General features: G+C 37.0%; 1 protein-coding gene across 1 annotated transcript in view; it reads left to right on the plus strand.

Moving 5' to 3' along the window:
* The first annotated feature begins 271 nt into the window (after positions 1-271).
* The window catches only part of LOC109077564 (guanine nucleotide exchange factor DBS-like), a 73,625-nt gene continuing 59,821 nt past the window's right edge, over positions 272-14,075 (plus strand). Inside the window, exons 1-3 of the mRNA XM_042765778.1 lie at positions 272-598; positions 3,196-3,446; positions 11,746-11,829. Coding sequence (XP_042621712.1) covers positions 3,248-3,446; positions 11,746-11,829 — 283 coding nt within the window. The 5' untranslated portion in view covers positions 272-598; positions 3,196-3,247. The remainder of the gene's footprint in view (positions 599-3,195; positions 3,447-11,745; positions 11,830-14,075) is intronic.

A 14,075-nucleotide genomic window follows, 5' to 3' on the forward strand; every position in this document is an offset into this window, starting at 1 on the left:
CTGAAGTTATCCATAAAACCTTAGCTCACCTACAAGTGAGCGCTCAAACAAGCATGAAAACACTGTTTGGGGGCGTTTCCCACTTTTCGTTTCTCAATTTAGCATGTTACATTTGTTTTCCATTGTGAAAGTGACTGAAAAAAGTTGAGTCCTCAGGTTTAGATTTAACAGTCAGTGCCACATGATGCCGTCTCATGTGTGAGGGTTGCGGGGAGGGGTTTATGTGTGTGTGCGTGTGTGTGTGTGTGTGTAGCAAGGCTCTGTTTTTGGGGTGGAGAGGGGAAAGGAATCTTTGTGTTTGTGAGAAGTCGACGTACTTTAACCACAGAGTGCTGTGCAATGATGAATGTCTCGCTGGGAGAGAGAGGAAGGGGAAACTACTAGTGCTTCTGGCAGTCTCAGAGTTATTTGTAGAAAGCATGTCAATGTGTTACCTGCTTTTCAGAGGCACATGCACCTCTGTTAACATCTTAGTAGACACTCAGGAGTAAGACAGGACCTGAAGGAGACACACGGAGTGAGGGAGTCTGTGGGTCACCACTGCTTTTGGGACCTCTTGCACAGTGTGGGACCATCTGCACAATGGGTTCAGTTATGTGTAAGTCAGCATTCTGTCTTTTCACGCAGATTTTAAGAGCATTTGTGCCTGGGGAAGAACTTTGTGTTTATCGTCTGTATTTCTGAGAATGATATAAAGAGACATTTCTGAGAGAGTTACAGCTCAGCTGGCTTTGGTTGGGAGCTGTGAGATGTTTCTGGGGGGAAAAGAGGTTTATGGGCTTAATAATGATTACACACACAACAATGTGACCAGAAAAAATGTGCCAGTAGTTATTCTACTGATTGAGAACTGTTTACTTCTTCGTAATCCTGCTCAGGAGTTTCGTTTAGTCAGATACAGATAAGAAAGTTCTGTTCGTGGTTAACATGAAGGTCAAGGGGGTGAAAGTCAGAAGCTTTTAAATGGATAAAGTTCAGACACAAATGAAAAGTCTTTTATTGTTTATTCACCCAGTATGTTGTTCCAAACAGATTTTATTTTTATGTTTTTTTTTTGAAGAATGTCATGTCCATTTTATGGATGTAAATGAGGGCTGGGACTGTCAAGCTCCAAAATGACAAACCATGCCATAAAATATTATAAAAATCTAAAAATCTTTCTTAGAAGTCAACTTCTGCAATTGAATCATTGAGTCATTCAGTTCAATTTTGTAAACTGATTCATTTATAAGATCTGATTCAAAATAAATATTTATTTAAATTTATTAATTTAGCAGATGATTTTATCCAAAGCCATTAACAAATACAGAAAGTCATGAATCGGACATTGCAACTAGGATGGACTAGGATGGATGAACCTCTTCCTTTTTTGTCTTGTCATTTTGGAGCTTGACTGACCTTTTTTTATTACGTGGAAAACAGTGGTCATTTTTCCTTTTGTGTTCCATATATTAGAATAAAATTACATTAAATAAATTAAAATAAAATAACATTACTGGGAGAAAAAAAAAAACAATACACCACAACAAAATCACCTAACAAAATAAAACAAAACACAAGAACACAAAAAAAAACACACACTCCACACACACACACTCGACCAAGAGTACTGTATGCTGCAGAATGTCTCGACAGTATGAATTATTATCATACAGAGGATGCAAAGTAAGCACTGCAAAAGTTATTTTCTTATTATCAGTAATATTTTCCACTAAAAAATCATAAAATCCTCATTGCATTGCATATGCTGCAAAAAAATAAAATAAATAAATAAATAAATAAATTCTAATTTGTAAATAAGTTGTACATTTCTTTGTAAGCATTTGTGAAATGTACTTGCAATTTCTAAGGGAAATTTGTTTCAAAGTAAATTTTACACCAAATTTTTACACTGAAGATTGGTTCAGAGAATACATCTTTAGAGAATTGAGTTTTTATTGCCCTATTAGAAAATATTATTTTTCTTGTATCATAAAACTCAATTTTAACCAAAATTTTATATAAAATTAGATTTTAAGTTAGATTAGATTTATGCCAAAATGTATGTTGTCTTAAAAGAGACATTGGATGCCCATTTTCCACAAGTTGGTATAATTCTTTAGGGTCTCCATGAAATGTCTGTAACATGCTTTGGATAAAATTCCTCAATGGTTGTATAAAACAACACCCTTTTACCTCTGTTCAAAGCGACCCGTTTTGGTGCATGTCTCTTTAAATGATAATGAGCTACTGTTCACCACGCCCCTCTCTTCTGTGGGGCGTGTTGACACAAGACACATGAATTGCTGCCTTGGACTCTGTACTTTATATGGCTTGGAGGTGGTCTTATTCTTATAGCTCGCTATCTACGTAGAAACCGGCTGCATATTGAAACAGCTCGCTGGATGACAGTTTCAGACTCAGACAGCCCATAACAAACTGGATGCATGTTTTCTTTTCAGCTTTTCTGAGCTGGCAGACACGCCAGAAACCTAAGTAAATGCAAATAAATAAATAAATAAATAAAAAATTAATCCGATGTTCCCTTTAAGAATTGTTTAAAGTAATAAGGTGATTACGATTTACAATTCATTGAGATTGTTATGTGTTTAATATTAATTTATTTTATTAAATTATTACTTGGTTATATATTATATAACACTGTCCAGACATCGGCTAAATATTAATAAATATCTGCTGAATATTAATATATTTTTAAAAAATATATTACATATTTATTTTGTATTTATTTACTTTTTTTATTCTAAAAATACAATATATAAATAAATTAACTAAAATACACTCTCAGGGGAAAAAAGTGCAAAAATTGTACCTTTAGGGAAGCAACAGCTTATCACTGGGGCAACTTTGTCCCTTATTTACCCATAAAAAGGTTTATAGTGGTACTTTAAGGGTACATACAACTACTCTAAGGTACTAATATGCACCTTTTAGGGATAGAAAAGGAAACTGTTAAATATATATATATATATATATAGTATGTTCTTGTTCAGACAGGGAAGTGGGTGTGTGTTAGGATGTTGTGTATTAACAGCTCTGTGGGAGAGACTGTGCTCTCAGGTGGAGGTGTGTGTGTGTAAGTATATCCACCATAGGAGAAGTGAAGTAGAATAGTTCTCTGACTCCAGAGACAGCAATGCTTCTGCCCACTTACTCTGTTCAGTCCTTACTCTTCTGTGATCTTACAATTCACAGGAGCTACACAACTAGCGTGTCGTCCAGCGAGCTGTAGTGAGGCAGGTTGGGCATGAGCAGGGGTATTCTGGGTTTGTACTGCAGTATGGACGGCTCCCAGCGCTATCAGACCATCCCGTCCCGCTGCTCGGTATGTGGGCGGTACACACGCAGAGCGTCCTTCTCCTTGGTCCGCATCTCGGTCGGGGAAATGGAGACATACCATCATTTGCTGAAAGTGTGTCTGGAGACTGAATTAGCATCGAGGAGAAGTATGTCTTCCTCATACATCCTCACCTTCCTCTTTCATTCTGGTTTGCTTCTGATGCAACTATAGCTAAAAATGTTGTTGTATGTGTGTAGTTGAAGTTATGGTGTGTGTGTGTGTGTGTGTGTGTGTGTGTGTGTGTGTGTGTGTGTGTGTGTGAGAGAGAGAGAGAACAGCAGTGTTAATGATCAGACGCTCATAAAGAGGATTAAATGGCTGGGTCAGATTTCATCATTGTGACTAATTTTGTTATGAAAACAGAAATGCCAGAGTAAGTGTGATATTTTATTGGTTTTTAATTGTTTTTGCATAATCAGCTTTGTTTGGGTGCATTTAAGCTTAAAAGAGAAACTGTAAATGATGTGGATATCAGCAATGAGACATGAAAGTGTTTTTATCAGACATGAAAGAAGACAATGAATTGATAGAAAAAAATCTAAGCAAAAATATATACAATTTTTTATATATATATATACATTTTTATTTTATATATTTATAGTAATTTTACGGATATATTATGAATATATTATTTTGATTAATGATTATATTGTTGTTTTCATTATTATGATCTTATAGCACAAAGTAAAAAAAAACCCAAAGTATTTATATCAATTAATATAAATATAGAAATATATATGCTCTCTCTCTCTCTACATAAATATAGCACAGTCACATTTTTTCTATATTATTATTTTATGTTATTTTATACAAATACATAATGATTATATTGTTATTTTGATTTATGAATGACAACGTAATCATTATGAATGTAATATGAACTGATAATACAGTGAAGAGAAAAAAAGTGTATTTTTATATTAATTACATTTTTGTGTTTTTATATTAATTTTAGATGAATGTTATTATTATTATTAATCTCCATTGAATTGAATTATTTGGCTGTTGTACTGTTGCCTCACAGATGTTTCCATCCTATGCCACTAAAGAAAAAAGTTGGTTCAAAAATGTGCTGTAAGTAAAAAAACTTTATCCGTATAGGTTTTTCCCTTTTTAGGCTAAATCCGATCATGACTGGTATATGACCAGACTCCCTCGAGAGCCCCTTTAAAGCATGCCGGCATAATCAAACACACCTGTCCAGACTGGGTCAGACGTAGCTTTACACAGCCCACATCTGAACATCCTAGTCAAACACATTTTTGTGGATGTGGGTCCTCTGGATAGCGGTTGTTTTTACACGAACAGTTCTGAATCAGGCCAGTTGGCTGTTTTCATCATTCATTACAATACAAAATGATTCTGAATGCTTTCTATCTGCAGAAAAACACCTCTACACTTACAGTCCAAACAACACACTCTCATTTATAATGGCTTGTTTGTTGCTTGTCTTGCATTGTGGGGTGAAGGTATTGATTGTTCCTGGTGACAGGGTACTTGACATTAATCATTTTAAGGGAGGTTTTGTTATTCTGGGCCAGGGGCAGTTCTAGACCTTTTTAAGAGGGCTTAGTCCCCCTAAATCTAATCAGCTATCTAAACTATAATTGATCTGAGACTAGTTATTTATTTATTTATTTTTCCTATTTAACAGTCACTTGTTAATAATAATGATATGGCCATAGTCTATTAGTTAAACAGTAGCCTTCACGTGTACTGATTTTATAATGATGCTAAGTAGTGGGAGGCTACTTTTGTGTTACAGAGAGAAAGGTCTCTTGCTACACATTCTCACTGATAGCTAACCCCCTGATTATGGATGTGGATGGAGAGGGATTTAGATACTGTATGCTGGAATTTGATTTGGAATGCTCAGTTTTGTGTGGACTTCAAACAGCTCACATTATCCTTTTATTTAAAGCAGTAGTTAACCCAAAAATTAAAATCTGATTATTTTATTTTATTTTTGCAAACCTGTATGACATTCTTTCATCTGTGAAGCACAAAAGAAGATTTTTTTTTTATTTTTTTTATCTAATTTAAAAAAAATGTAGATTTCATTTACTTATTATTAAATAAATGGTGGTGTGGGGGTTAGGCAACATCATGTGCCAGCAATATGAGGTGTATCCAAGATGTATTGCTTTAAAATAGAGGCCTACAGCAATATAAATGCATGTGTGTGGGTGTATTGTATTTGTGAGTGTTGGGAGCAGTGATTTCTTTAGGGGAAATATGATAGATTGTGGGTCTTGTCTGCCACAAAATATTTAGATCCCATTTGTGAACAGCAGAGCTTTTAATAAAGCTTTACTGCAACCATTGACCTTCTTGTCAAATATTATTAAGCTCATAGGGCTTTGATTTTATGATTATTTTATTTTGCTGCCTGAGACTGAAGTGTTCACCCTGGTCTTGAAGATCTTTCATCATACAGCAGCACCAATTTATAAAGATCAGAGGGAAGCAGAGTGGGACAATGGACTGGATGTCCTGTGGACGCCCCTTAAACGTCTGCCAATGGGATTCAGACAGGTTGTGAAGTGAAGCTATTGTGTTGATCCTGAAATATTCGCTCAGTGTCTCATTGAAAAGCATGTATAACCACCTAGAGCTGGTAGAAGTTTCTCAAAGTGTGCACTGTAGGTGCTGATGCTCGGAACCACTTTGAGACCCCCTACAGTCCAAACTGGATTTGTTTACATGATGATATGCAGCAGTGTCTGCTGTTTGACTGCAACCCTTGATGCATTGCCCCCGAATGAAACCATGAGTAGCTTCAGAAAAAGGGAAGATGAAACCTCTGAGAGCTGATTGGTGGTTTCTGTTCCAGCAGTTGATGATTGAATCCATTAAAGTTTGCCTTCGCTCAGTACATAAGGGTGCTTTCCATACCAATGGCCCTGGAACAAGATGTATTAAGGTCAGTGATCTTAAAGGGGTCATATGATCCAATTTCAAGTTTTAGACTACAGCGCGGATCTTCGTTGCTAGGAAACATTGTTTAATTTAGTGTGTTTTTTTACTGTGGTAAATACGTGCTGAAGTGGCGTTTGTTCTCGCGTTTGCCTATCGCGGGACTCCCCAGTTTCGGTCTGTTAAATAGTAAGGCATGACCAGCACACTCTCTCTCCTCCTTCTCTCCACTCTCAGAGATGGACGTTTCCAAACTTATCCTGTCCAGTCATCCTACTACTTGTCCACTTGATCCTATTCCCACTCACCTCGTTCAAGTGATTTCTTCTTCAGTAATACCTTCACTTACTCACATTATCAACACCTCTCTTCACACTGGTACAGTTCCCTCAGCATTTAAGCAGGCTCGGGTAAGCCCACTGCTTAAGAAACCATCTTTAAATCCAGCACTTCTAGAAAACTACAGACCGGTATCCCTTCTTCCATTCATTGCAAAGACACTTGAGCGAGACGTGTTCAACCAACTCTCTATGTTTCTTGTACAGAACAACCTCCTGGACAGCAACCAATCTGGCTTCAAAAGCGGCCACTCAACTGAGACTGCCCTGCTCTCGGTTACTGAAGCCCTGCAACTGGCGAGAGCAGCTTCCAAATCCTCCGTAGTCATCTTGCTGGATCTGTCTGCAGCTTTTGACACAGTTAATCACCAGATTCTACTGTCCACCCTCAGAAAGATGGGCATCTCTGGAACCGCACTTCTGTGGTTTAAGTCCTACCTCTCAGATAGATCCTTCATGGCGTCTTGGAGGGGTGAAGTTTCTAAGTCACAACAACTTGCTACTGGGGTTCCTCAAGGCTCAGTGCTTGGACCACTTCTCTTCTCCATCTACATGATGGCATTAGGATCTGTCATTCAGAAGCATGGCTTTTCCTATCACTGCTATGCTGATGACACTCAACTCTACTTCTCATTTCAACCAGATAATCCGACAGTAGCTGCTCGCATTGCAGCCTGTCTGAGTGACATTTCAAGCTGGATGAATGACCATCACCTTCCGCTCAACCTTACTAAGACAGAACTGCTGGTGATTCCAGCTAACCCTTCGTTAAATCACAACTACTCTATACAGCTGAGTTTGTCAACCATAACTCCTTCCAGGACAGCCAGAAACCTAGGAGTTGTGATGGATCATCAGTTAAGCTTCACAGACCATATTGCTACAACGACCCAGTCCTGCAGATTTGTCCTATACAACATTAGGAAGATTAGACCCTTCCTGTCAGAGCAAGCCACCCAACTTCTTGTCCAAGCTCTTGTTCTCTCCAGACTGGACTATTGTAATGTTTTCCTAGCGGGCCTTCCTGCATGTACTATCAAGCCTCTACAACTGATCCAGAATGCAGCAGCGAGGGTTGTCTTCAATGAGCCAAAAAAAGATCTTGTTACTCCTCTCCTCATCAGGTTACACTGGCTACCAGTAGCCGCTCGTATCAAATTCAAGGTACTGATGCTTGCCTACAAGACAACCACTGGCATGGCACCAATATACCTAAACGCACTAGTTCAAACTTATGCGCCCTCCAGAAGCTTGCGTTCTGCAAGTGAACGGCGACTTGTGGTGCCATCCCAAAGAGGTTCAAAATCACTCTCACGGACCTTTTCCTGGACTGTGCCCGGCTGGTGGAAGGACCTCCCAATCTCAATTCGAACATCCGAGTCTTTACTCATTTTCAAAAAACATCTAAAGACTCATCTTTTTCACCAGCACTTGACCAACTAATACTAGCACTTATCTTTTCTTTTCTTTTCTTGTCTATCCTATTCTTGAAAAAAAAAAAAAAAACCTTTCTTGCTGTAGTATAGTTGCTGCCGCCGCTGCCATGTTGTGGAGACGCTGTGTTTCGTTGTGAAAGAGAAACGACTTTGTTTGGCCTTCCAAAAGAGGACACAACTAGAAATCAGTGGTTAAGTTGTATTTACAACACTGTTCCAGAACAGTTCAACCCAAATATTCAAATGTGTGCAGCGCATTTTACGGAGGACTGTTTCCTGGACCTGGGAAGGCACGAAGGTTGTTTACATAAAGTGGGGCAATTCCAACTTTGCAAGGACAGTCTGGCGCTTCTGACTACATTTTCATATTTAAAGAATTTGCCACTGATGATTCAAATGCGAGTTTTGAGCAGATTAGAGTAGCGCTTGTTGTTTGTCGTTTCTCTGATCACAAATGCAGACATGGTTTTATGTTTACGTGGCGAGATATGCAACCCAACACGTAAAAAGACAGGATGCAACAAATGCCTTGTTTATAATGGTTTTTATTGTTTTTATCTTGTCGTGCTGGGAAACGGCCCCACAGTATGGTAAGGGGTATAACATTTCTGTCACACGCTTGAGGCATTCAGCCAATCACAACACACTGGATAGCTGGCCAATCAGAGCACACCTCGCTTTTCAGTAAGATGAGCTTTGTAAAAACGCGACGCGTTTCAGAAGGTGGGACATAGAGGAGCAACAATAATGTACTGTATGTGGAAAATAATGTGTTTTTTGAAACTTGAACCGTATAAACACATTGCATTACACCAAATACACATATTTAATGTTCTTTTTAGCAGCATCATATGACCCCTTTAAAGACTGTCCTACATAAGGAAAAATGTAGTTTAAAAATGTCAAGATCGTGGAGATTTACTCTTTGTATCTGTGTTTGTTTCAAACAGTTAAAAAAAAAAAGTTATTATAGCATCTCATCTCAAAATATTATAATAAGATTATGCCAAACTAAGTTTTTTCCCCCAAGATTTGTTTGTGTTTAAACTGTTATAATAAAAAAATATTATTAAAAATTATTTATTTAATAATTATAAATAAATTAAAAAATAAAATAAAATGTATTTTAATTCAGAAATTAAAATCATGTTTATAACTTTCCCTGCCATTGACGAGTTATCTCTATTATCTATTATTATCTATTATCTATGTATATCTATTATAAAAGTGTTGTTAATTTGTTTTTCAAAATATATTAATTTGACAAACATTGCGCATCAATGTCATTGACCGATCATAAGACGACCAGGTGACTTTTTTCTCACCTGTCTTATGCCTTTTGGATACTAACTGAAGGAATTTTGCAGATCAGCACCCTCTGACTCCTTCTGTCCTCTCATGCCCCTCTGCTAATTTTGGTCACAGTGTTCCCCACTGCATGAACTCCTCACTGCATGTGAATGCAATAAGTGTTGAACTAAGTGTGCGAGTTTAGAGTGTTTAGCAATTGCAATTGTAAGTGAGTTTAACATATTGATTCTGACATCCTGACCCACGCTGGGACAAAAGCCAGTATTGTCTGGTGGGGATGGCACAGGTGATTGACACTTGATCATCTGACCATTGAACTCCTGATCAAGGGCTGAGTGATTAGCAAGTTCTGTAGTTACTCAGACAGCCCAATGCAAACAAGCCTGAACAATTAACATAATGCTTCTTGTGAATGGCCATGATGTACCCTGTTGAAACAAAGACTTCACATAAATTTAGGTGTGTCCAGCTCTTTATGTGACCATGCAGACAAACAATATGGGATTCAGATCTCCATTGAGCACTGCAGTTTTTTTAAACTGGCGCACAGTGGGAAGGAAAGGCATTGAAAGGCCTGAGCTGAAAACACTAAAATTTGGGGAAATGTGGTACATAAACATAGTTGTTCTCTCAGGCTGTTCGTGTTGTTAGAAATAATGCTGTTCATGACTCCAAAACATGTACTTTTTTTTTAAATACATAACCCTCAATGGAGACTTTTTGCTAGAAGCTGGTAGGTTCTTTCGGTTCTCCATGGAGGAAACTCTTTTAAAACAGTAAGTCATGCGGCTGGAAAAAGTGAGTTGAGACAATACAGAGTCTTTCCACAAATATCAACCTCTCTTCATTGGTTTGGCAGCTGCATTCAACACAACTGAAGAAACGTGATAGATAGAATCTCTGGATGAAATGGTTAAAATTCAAATCACAATAATCAAATAAACTAAAGCAGTCATAGTTAAGAGACTCACTTCAATTCAATTTGTTGACATCCTGAGCAAAGCTTCTTTCTGGAAGAAGTTGGTTCAGTAGCCCCTCACTGCAGAACACAAGATCCAGGGGGCGTGGTCAGATCCACATCTAGGGGGTGGAGATGGGTAGGTTTAGGGGTGAAGAAGGCTGGGTTTAGGGATCAGGGGGTGGAGATGGGTAGGCTTAGGTATATATAAGGTGGGAGGAGTTGTATCTGAATCCAACCACGCCCCCTGGATCTTGTGTTCTGCAGTGAGGACCATCTCAGTTGGTTGGCAAACAGATAGCCCCGCCCCTAAACTCATATCATTGGCTTCTTAAAGTGAAGAAACTGATTTATATTATCTGCAGTTTTAAGCATTTATTTTTATATTTGATTCAAAAAGAGGGATTTGGGATTAAATTATAAAACCATTGTAAACGTATCTTTACGGTTCAGTTGACTATAAAATTAGATTTTGTTCAAATTTGAATGAAAACAAGTAAATCTCAACATTTTGCTTTTTTTTTTTTAAATTTAATTATTATTTTTTTGCTGATATATTTGTTGCCTTTTTTATGAATTGCTCAAAAAAGTAGTGTTTTTTTTTTTTCTGTCGATAGGAGTGGTCCTGTATGATCCGGTCACTGTGACTTTCCTCGGAGGAAGTCTTTGGCTTCTTATTGTAATTCATGTAGATATCAATGGTTTCGACTACACAGCCAGCTGATAACATCTGGTTTTCGCATTCTCCTTGACGCACATTGTTCTTCCTGCAGAACACACTCCAAAGGGGTGTGCGCATTTGAAAAAAAAAAAAAAAAAGTCTCGAAACATGCTCTTTTCTGTCAGCGAGATTGTTCTGCTGTTTACAGCATGCTGTTATCAAAAATTTTGACTAGTGGTTTCAGGATATTAACTTCAACTCATTGCCAGACTTCCTAACATCTGCGCATCCTGAATACATCCCAAAATTTCTGTAGTAACTCATTGCCATTGTTTGTTGCCCACAGCAAGTTTCTTCACAAGACTTCTTATCAGGGTCTGATAAAGAGAAGTCAATGTTAATGCAGTCTTTTGTGTACAGTACGTGTACAGAGGAACTTTTGTTCATCTACAGACTTCATTGGGCTTTAGGGTGACCCTCAGTAGATCAGTAGAGAATAGAAGCACTCGAGCGCTCTTTTGTAAAGCCAAGGGCATAAAAGAATTGCTTGTTCGAAGGAGCGCTTTCCTGATGAACGGATACAAACCAGAGGCTGTGTTGATGGCTAAAGGTCGTCTCTAAGGAAGCAGCTGTAGAGGGGAATCTCCTTCCAGAGCAGACAGCTGGGCTACTAATGCCCCCTGTGACTCTGTATCTTACTGATATCCTGAATGTGATTTTTGCTGAATTATACACATGTTGCAGTGATTTCTAATGCTCCTGTGCTCTCTGGTCTTTCCTCACAGATGAGATTATGCAGCAGGAGATCAGGCCGTTACTGGCAGTCGACATAATTGAACAACTTCACAGGCAGTTTGCTCTTCTTTCAGGTGAGAAATGAATATGTCTGTTTGCTCTTCAGGTTGGGAGAAAAAGGCTTATTGTTTTTTAAGCTATTTACTTTCCTTCTCTATAGCTATTGGTGACGCTTTTGAACTTTGACCCTTTCTTGTTTGTGAGGATGAATGTGGGTCAGGTTTCTGTGGTGGCAGTTAATTGATGTTAATGCTCGCGAATCACATTCACTCATGTCAGTACTGTTGTACAATTCCCAGTCCTCCATTTCCTCGGATGCTCATTAGCACATAAAAACTTCTGCTGTCTCATTTTCTCACGATGCATATTATATAATAATGAATCGAGAAATATCCAAGGGCCCCTCGGTGAATCTCCATTTGTGGTTTATGAACCCAGCGTCCACAATTAACTTTTAGCCACACTGACTTGAGAATGGAGAAATTATACCAGGCATAAATATTTCTTACAGGTCATTCAACACATCATTTATTTTACTTTTACTTGATATATATATATATTTAAAAAATTAGTTCATAAAGCACAATATATCAATTCCATATTGACTATTTGATGATATTAGGGATTTTTCAGTTTATTGGTTGATATTGGACATTTACACTAACTGTGTAAACGCATTTCCCTTTTTTTAGATCATCTTTGTTCAAATTAAGTTAGTCTTCATAACAATAATATGAATTTTAATTAATTTAGTAACACTGTTGACACTGTTTAGCAAATCTCAAAATGAATATCCACTTTCTTATTGTACATTATAATGTTATGATGCCTAATTCACTTGATTAATTTTCATCTTTAGTGTATCTTTTTTTTTTATTTACACAAAATAGTATGGAATTTTAATATCAGCCATTTATCCATTATCAGCCATAAAATAGCCTTATAAGCTGTCATTTTAATATTGTTGCATCTTTATAATACATTTTATTGGCTTCGAGAAATATCTAACATATTTGAAGTTGCTAGATAAATCTCTGATGGTGTGACGACTGAGGTTAACATGTTTTTTTTTGTAGGTTGTTTTGTAAGTCTTTTATTTAATTTGCTTGCATCACTTACGTCACATGGTCGCACTATCATTCTTATATTTGATTTGTTATAGTTTAGACTATGTTATAGTTTCTAATTAAATTACCGGCAATTTATTTAGTTTAACACTTTTTTTTTTCTCACCCTGTTTGAAACTGAAACTTCTTTGTTTATCAGCTCAGGTCTTTAACCACTAGGCTACGCCACAGTCCTGCTTAATATGTCGCAAAAGAAAATGAAACAATTAGGCAACCACTCAAGATATGAACACATATAAAATTTTTAGTTAATTTTATCAAACCTTGATCATGAAGTTGCCGGGTGGTACTGTAGGATAACTGTCTATACAAAACAATTAATATTAACTAATAAAACAGCAGTGTTTACCACATTCAGTACAAGCAGAGCTCTCTGAAAACAGGGTGGAAAAACTTACACGCTGAACTAATGTAAGTGGGAGGGACATCTATAACTACAGACTCCTTGGAGAACTTTTCCATTCCTTCCCACCCCAGTCAGATCTCCTGAGGCCTGGCCTGCCTCACTGTCTCCTCATCTGCCAAGACGCCTGCACCAGCCATCAAAACTGCACCAGTTATGTAATGTTACAGAGAAAAACAATCCCAGCATACTTTGTGCAATCTATTTAGCTGGCTCCTCAAGTGCTGCTTTCCGCTGAAAAGCTTGGTGTCATCCATTAAGACTCTGCGAATTACAGGGGACGACCAGAAATTGAACAGAATAGACTTCAAACATTTCTCGTTCACTAGTGAACAAAAAAGTAATCAGGTCAGAAGTCATGCATCAAACTGTTCAAGCGAGACAAAGCCAAGAGGGCATATGAATATGTGTGTGTGTGTGTGTATTTTCACTTGCATGTATTTTTTGGCATGGCTAGATAGATAGATGGATTTCGTTCTAATTTATTTTTATTACATTGTTTATATATATATATATATATATATATATATATATATATATATATTATATATATATATATATATATATATTATACACACACATATGTGTGTGTAGGCCTATATATCTACATATTACATTTCATATTTATATGTATATACATATTGTGTGTGTAGGCCTATATATAAAATATCTAAATATGAAATGTAATATGTAGATGTAATAAAATAATTCTAATTTTATTACCTTTTAATTTATTTTAATTTACTTGTATATATGTATATTTATTTAGATTTCATTAATTTAAATATAA

This window comes from Cyprinus carpio, chromosome A11 (genome assembly GCF_018340385.1).
Source record: "Cyprinus carpio isolate SPL01 chromosome A11, ASM1834038v1, whole genome shotgun sequence".
Classification (NCBI taxonomy): Eukaryota; Metazoa; Chordata; class Actinopteri; order Cypriniformes; family Cyprinidae; genus Cyprinus; species Cyprinus carpio.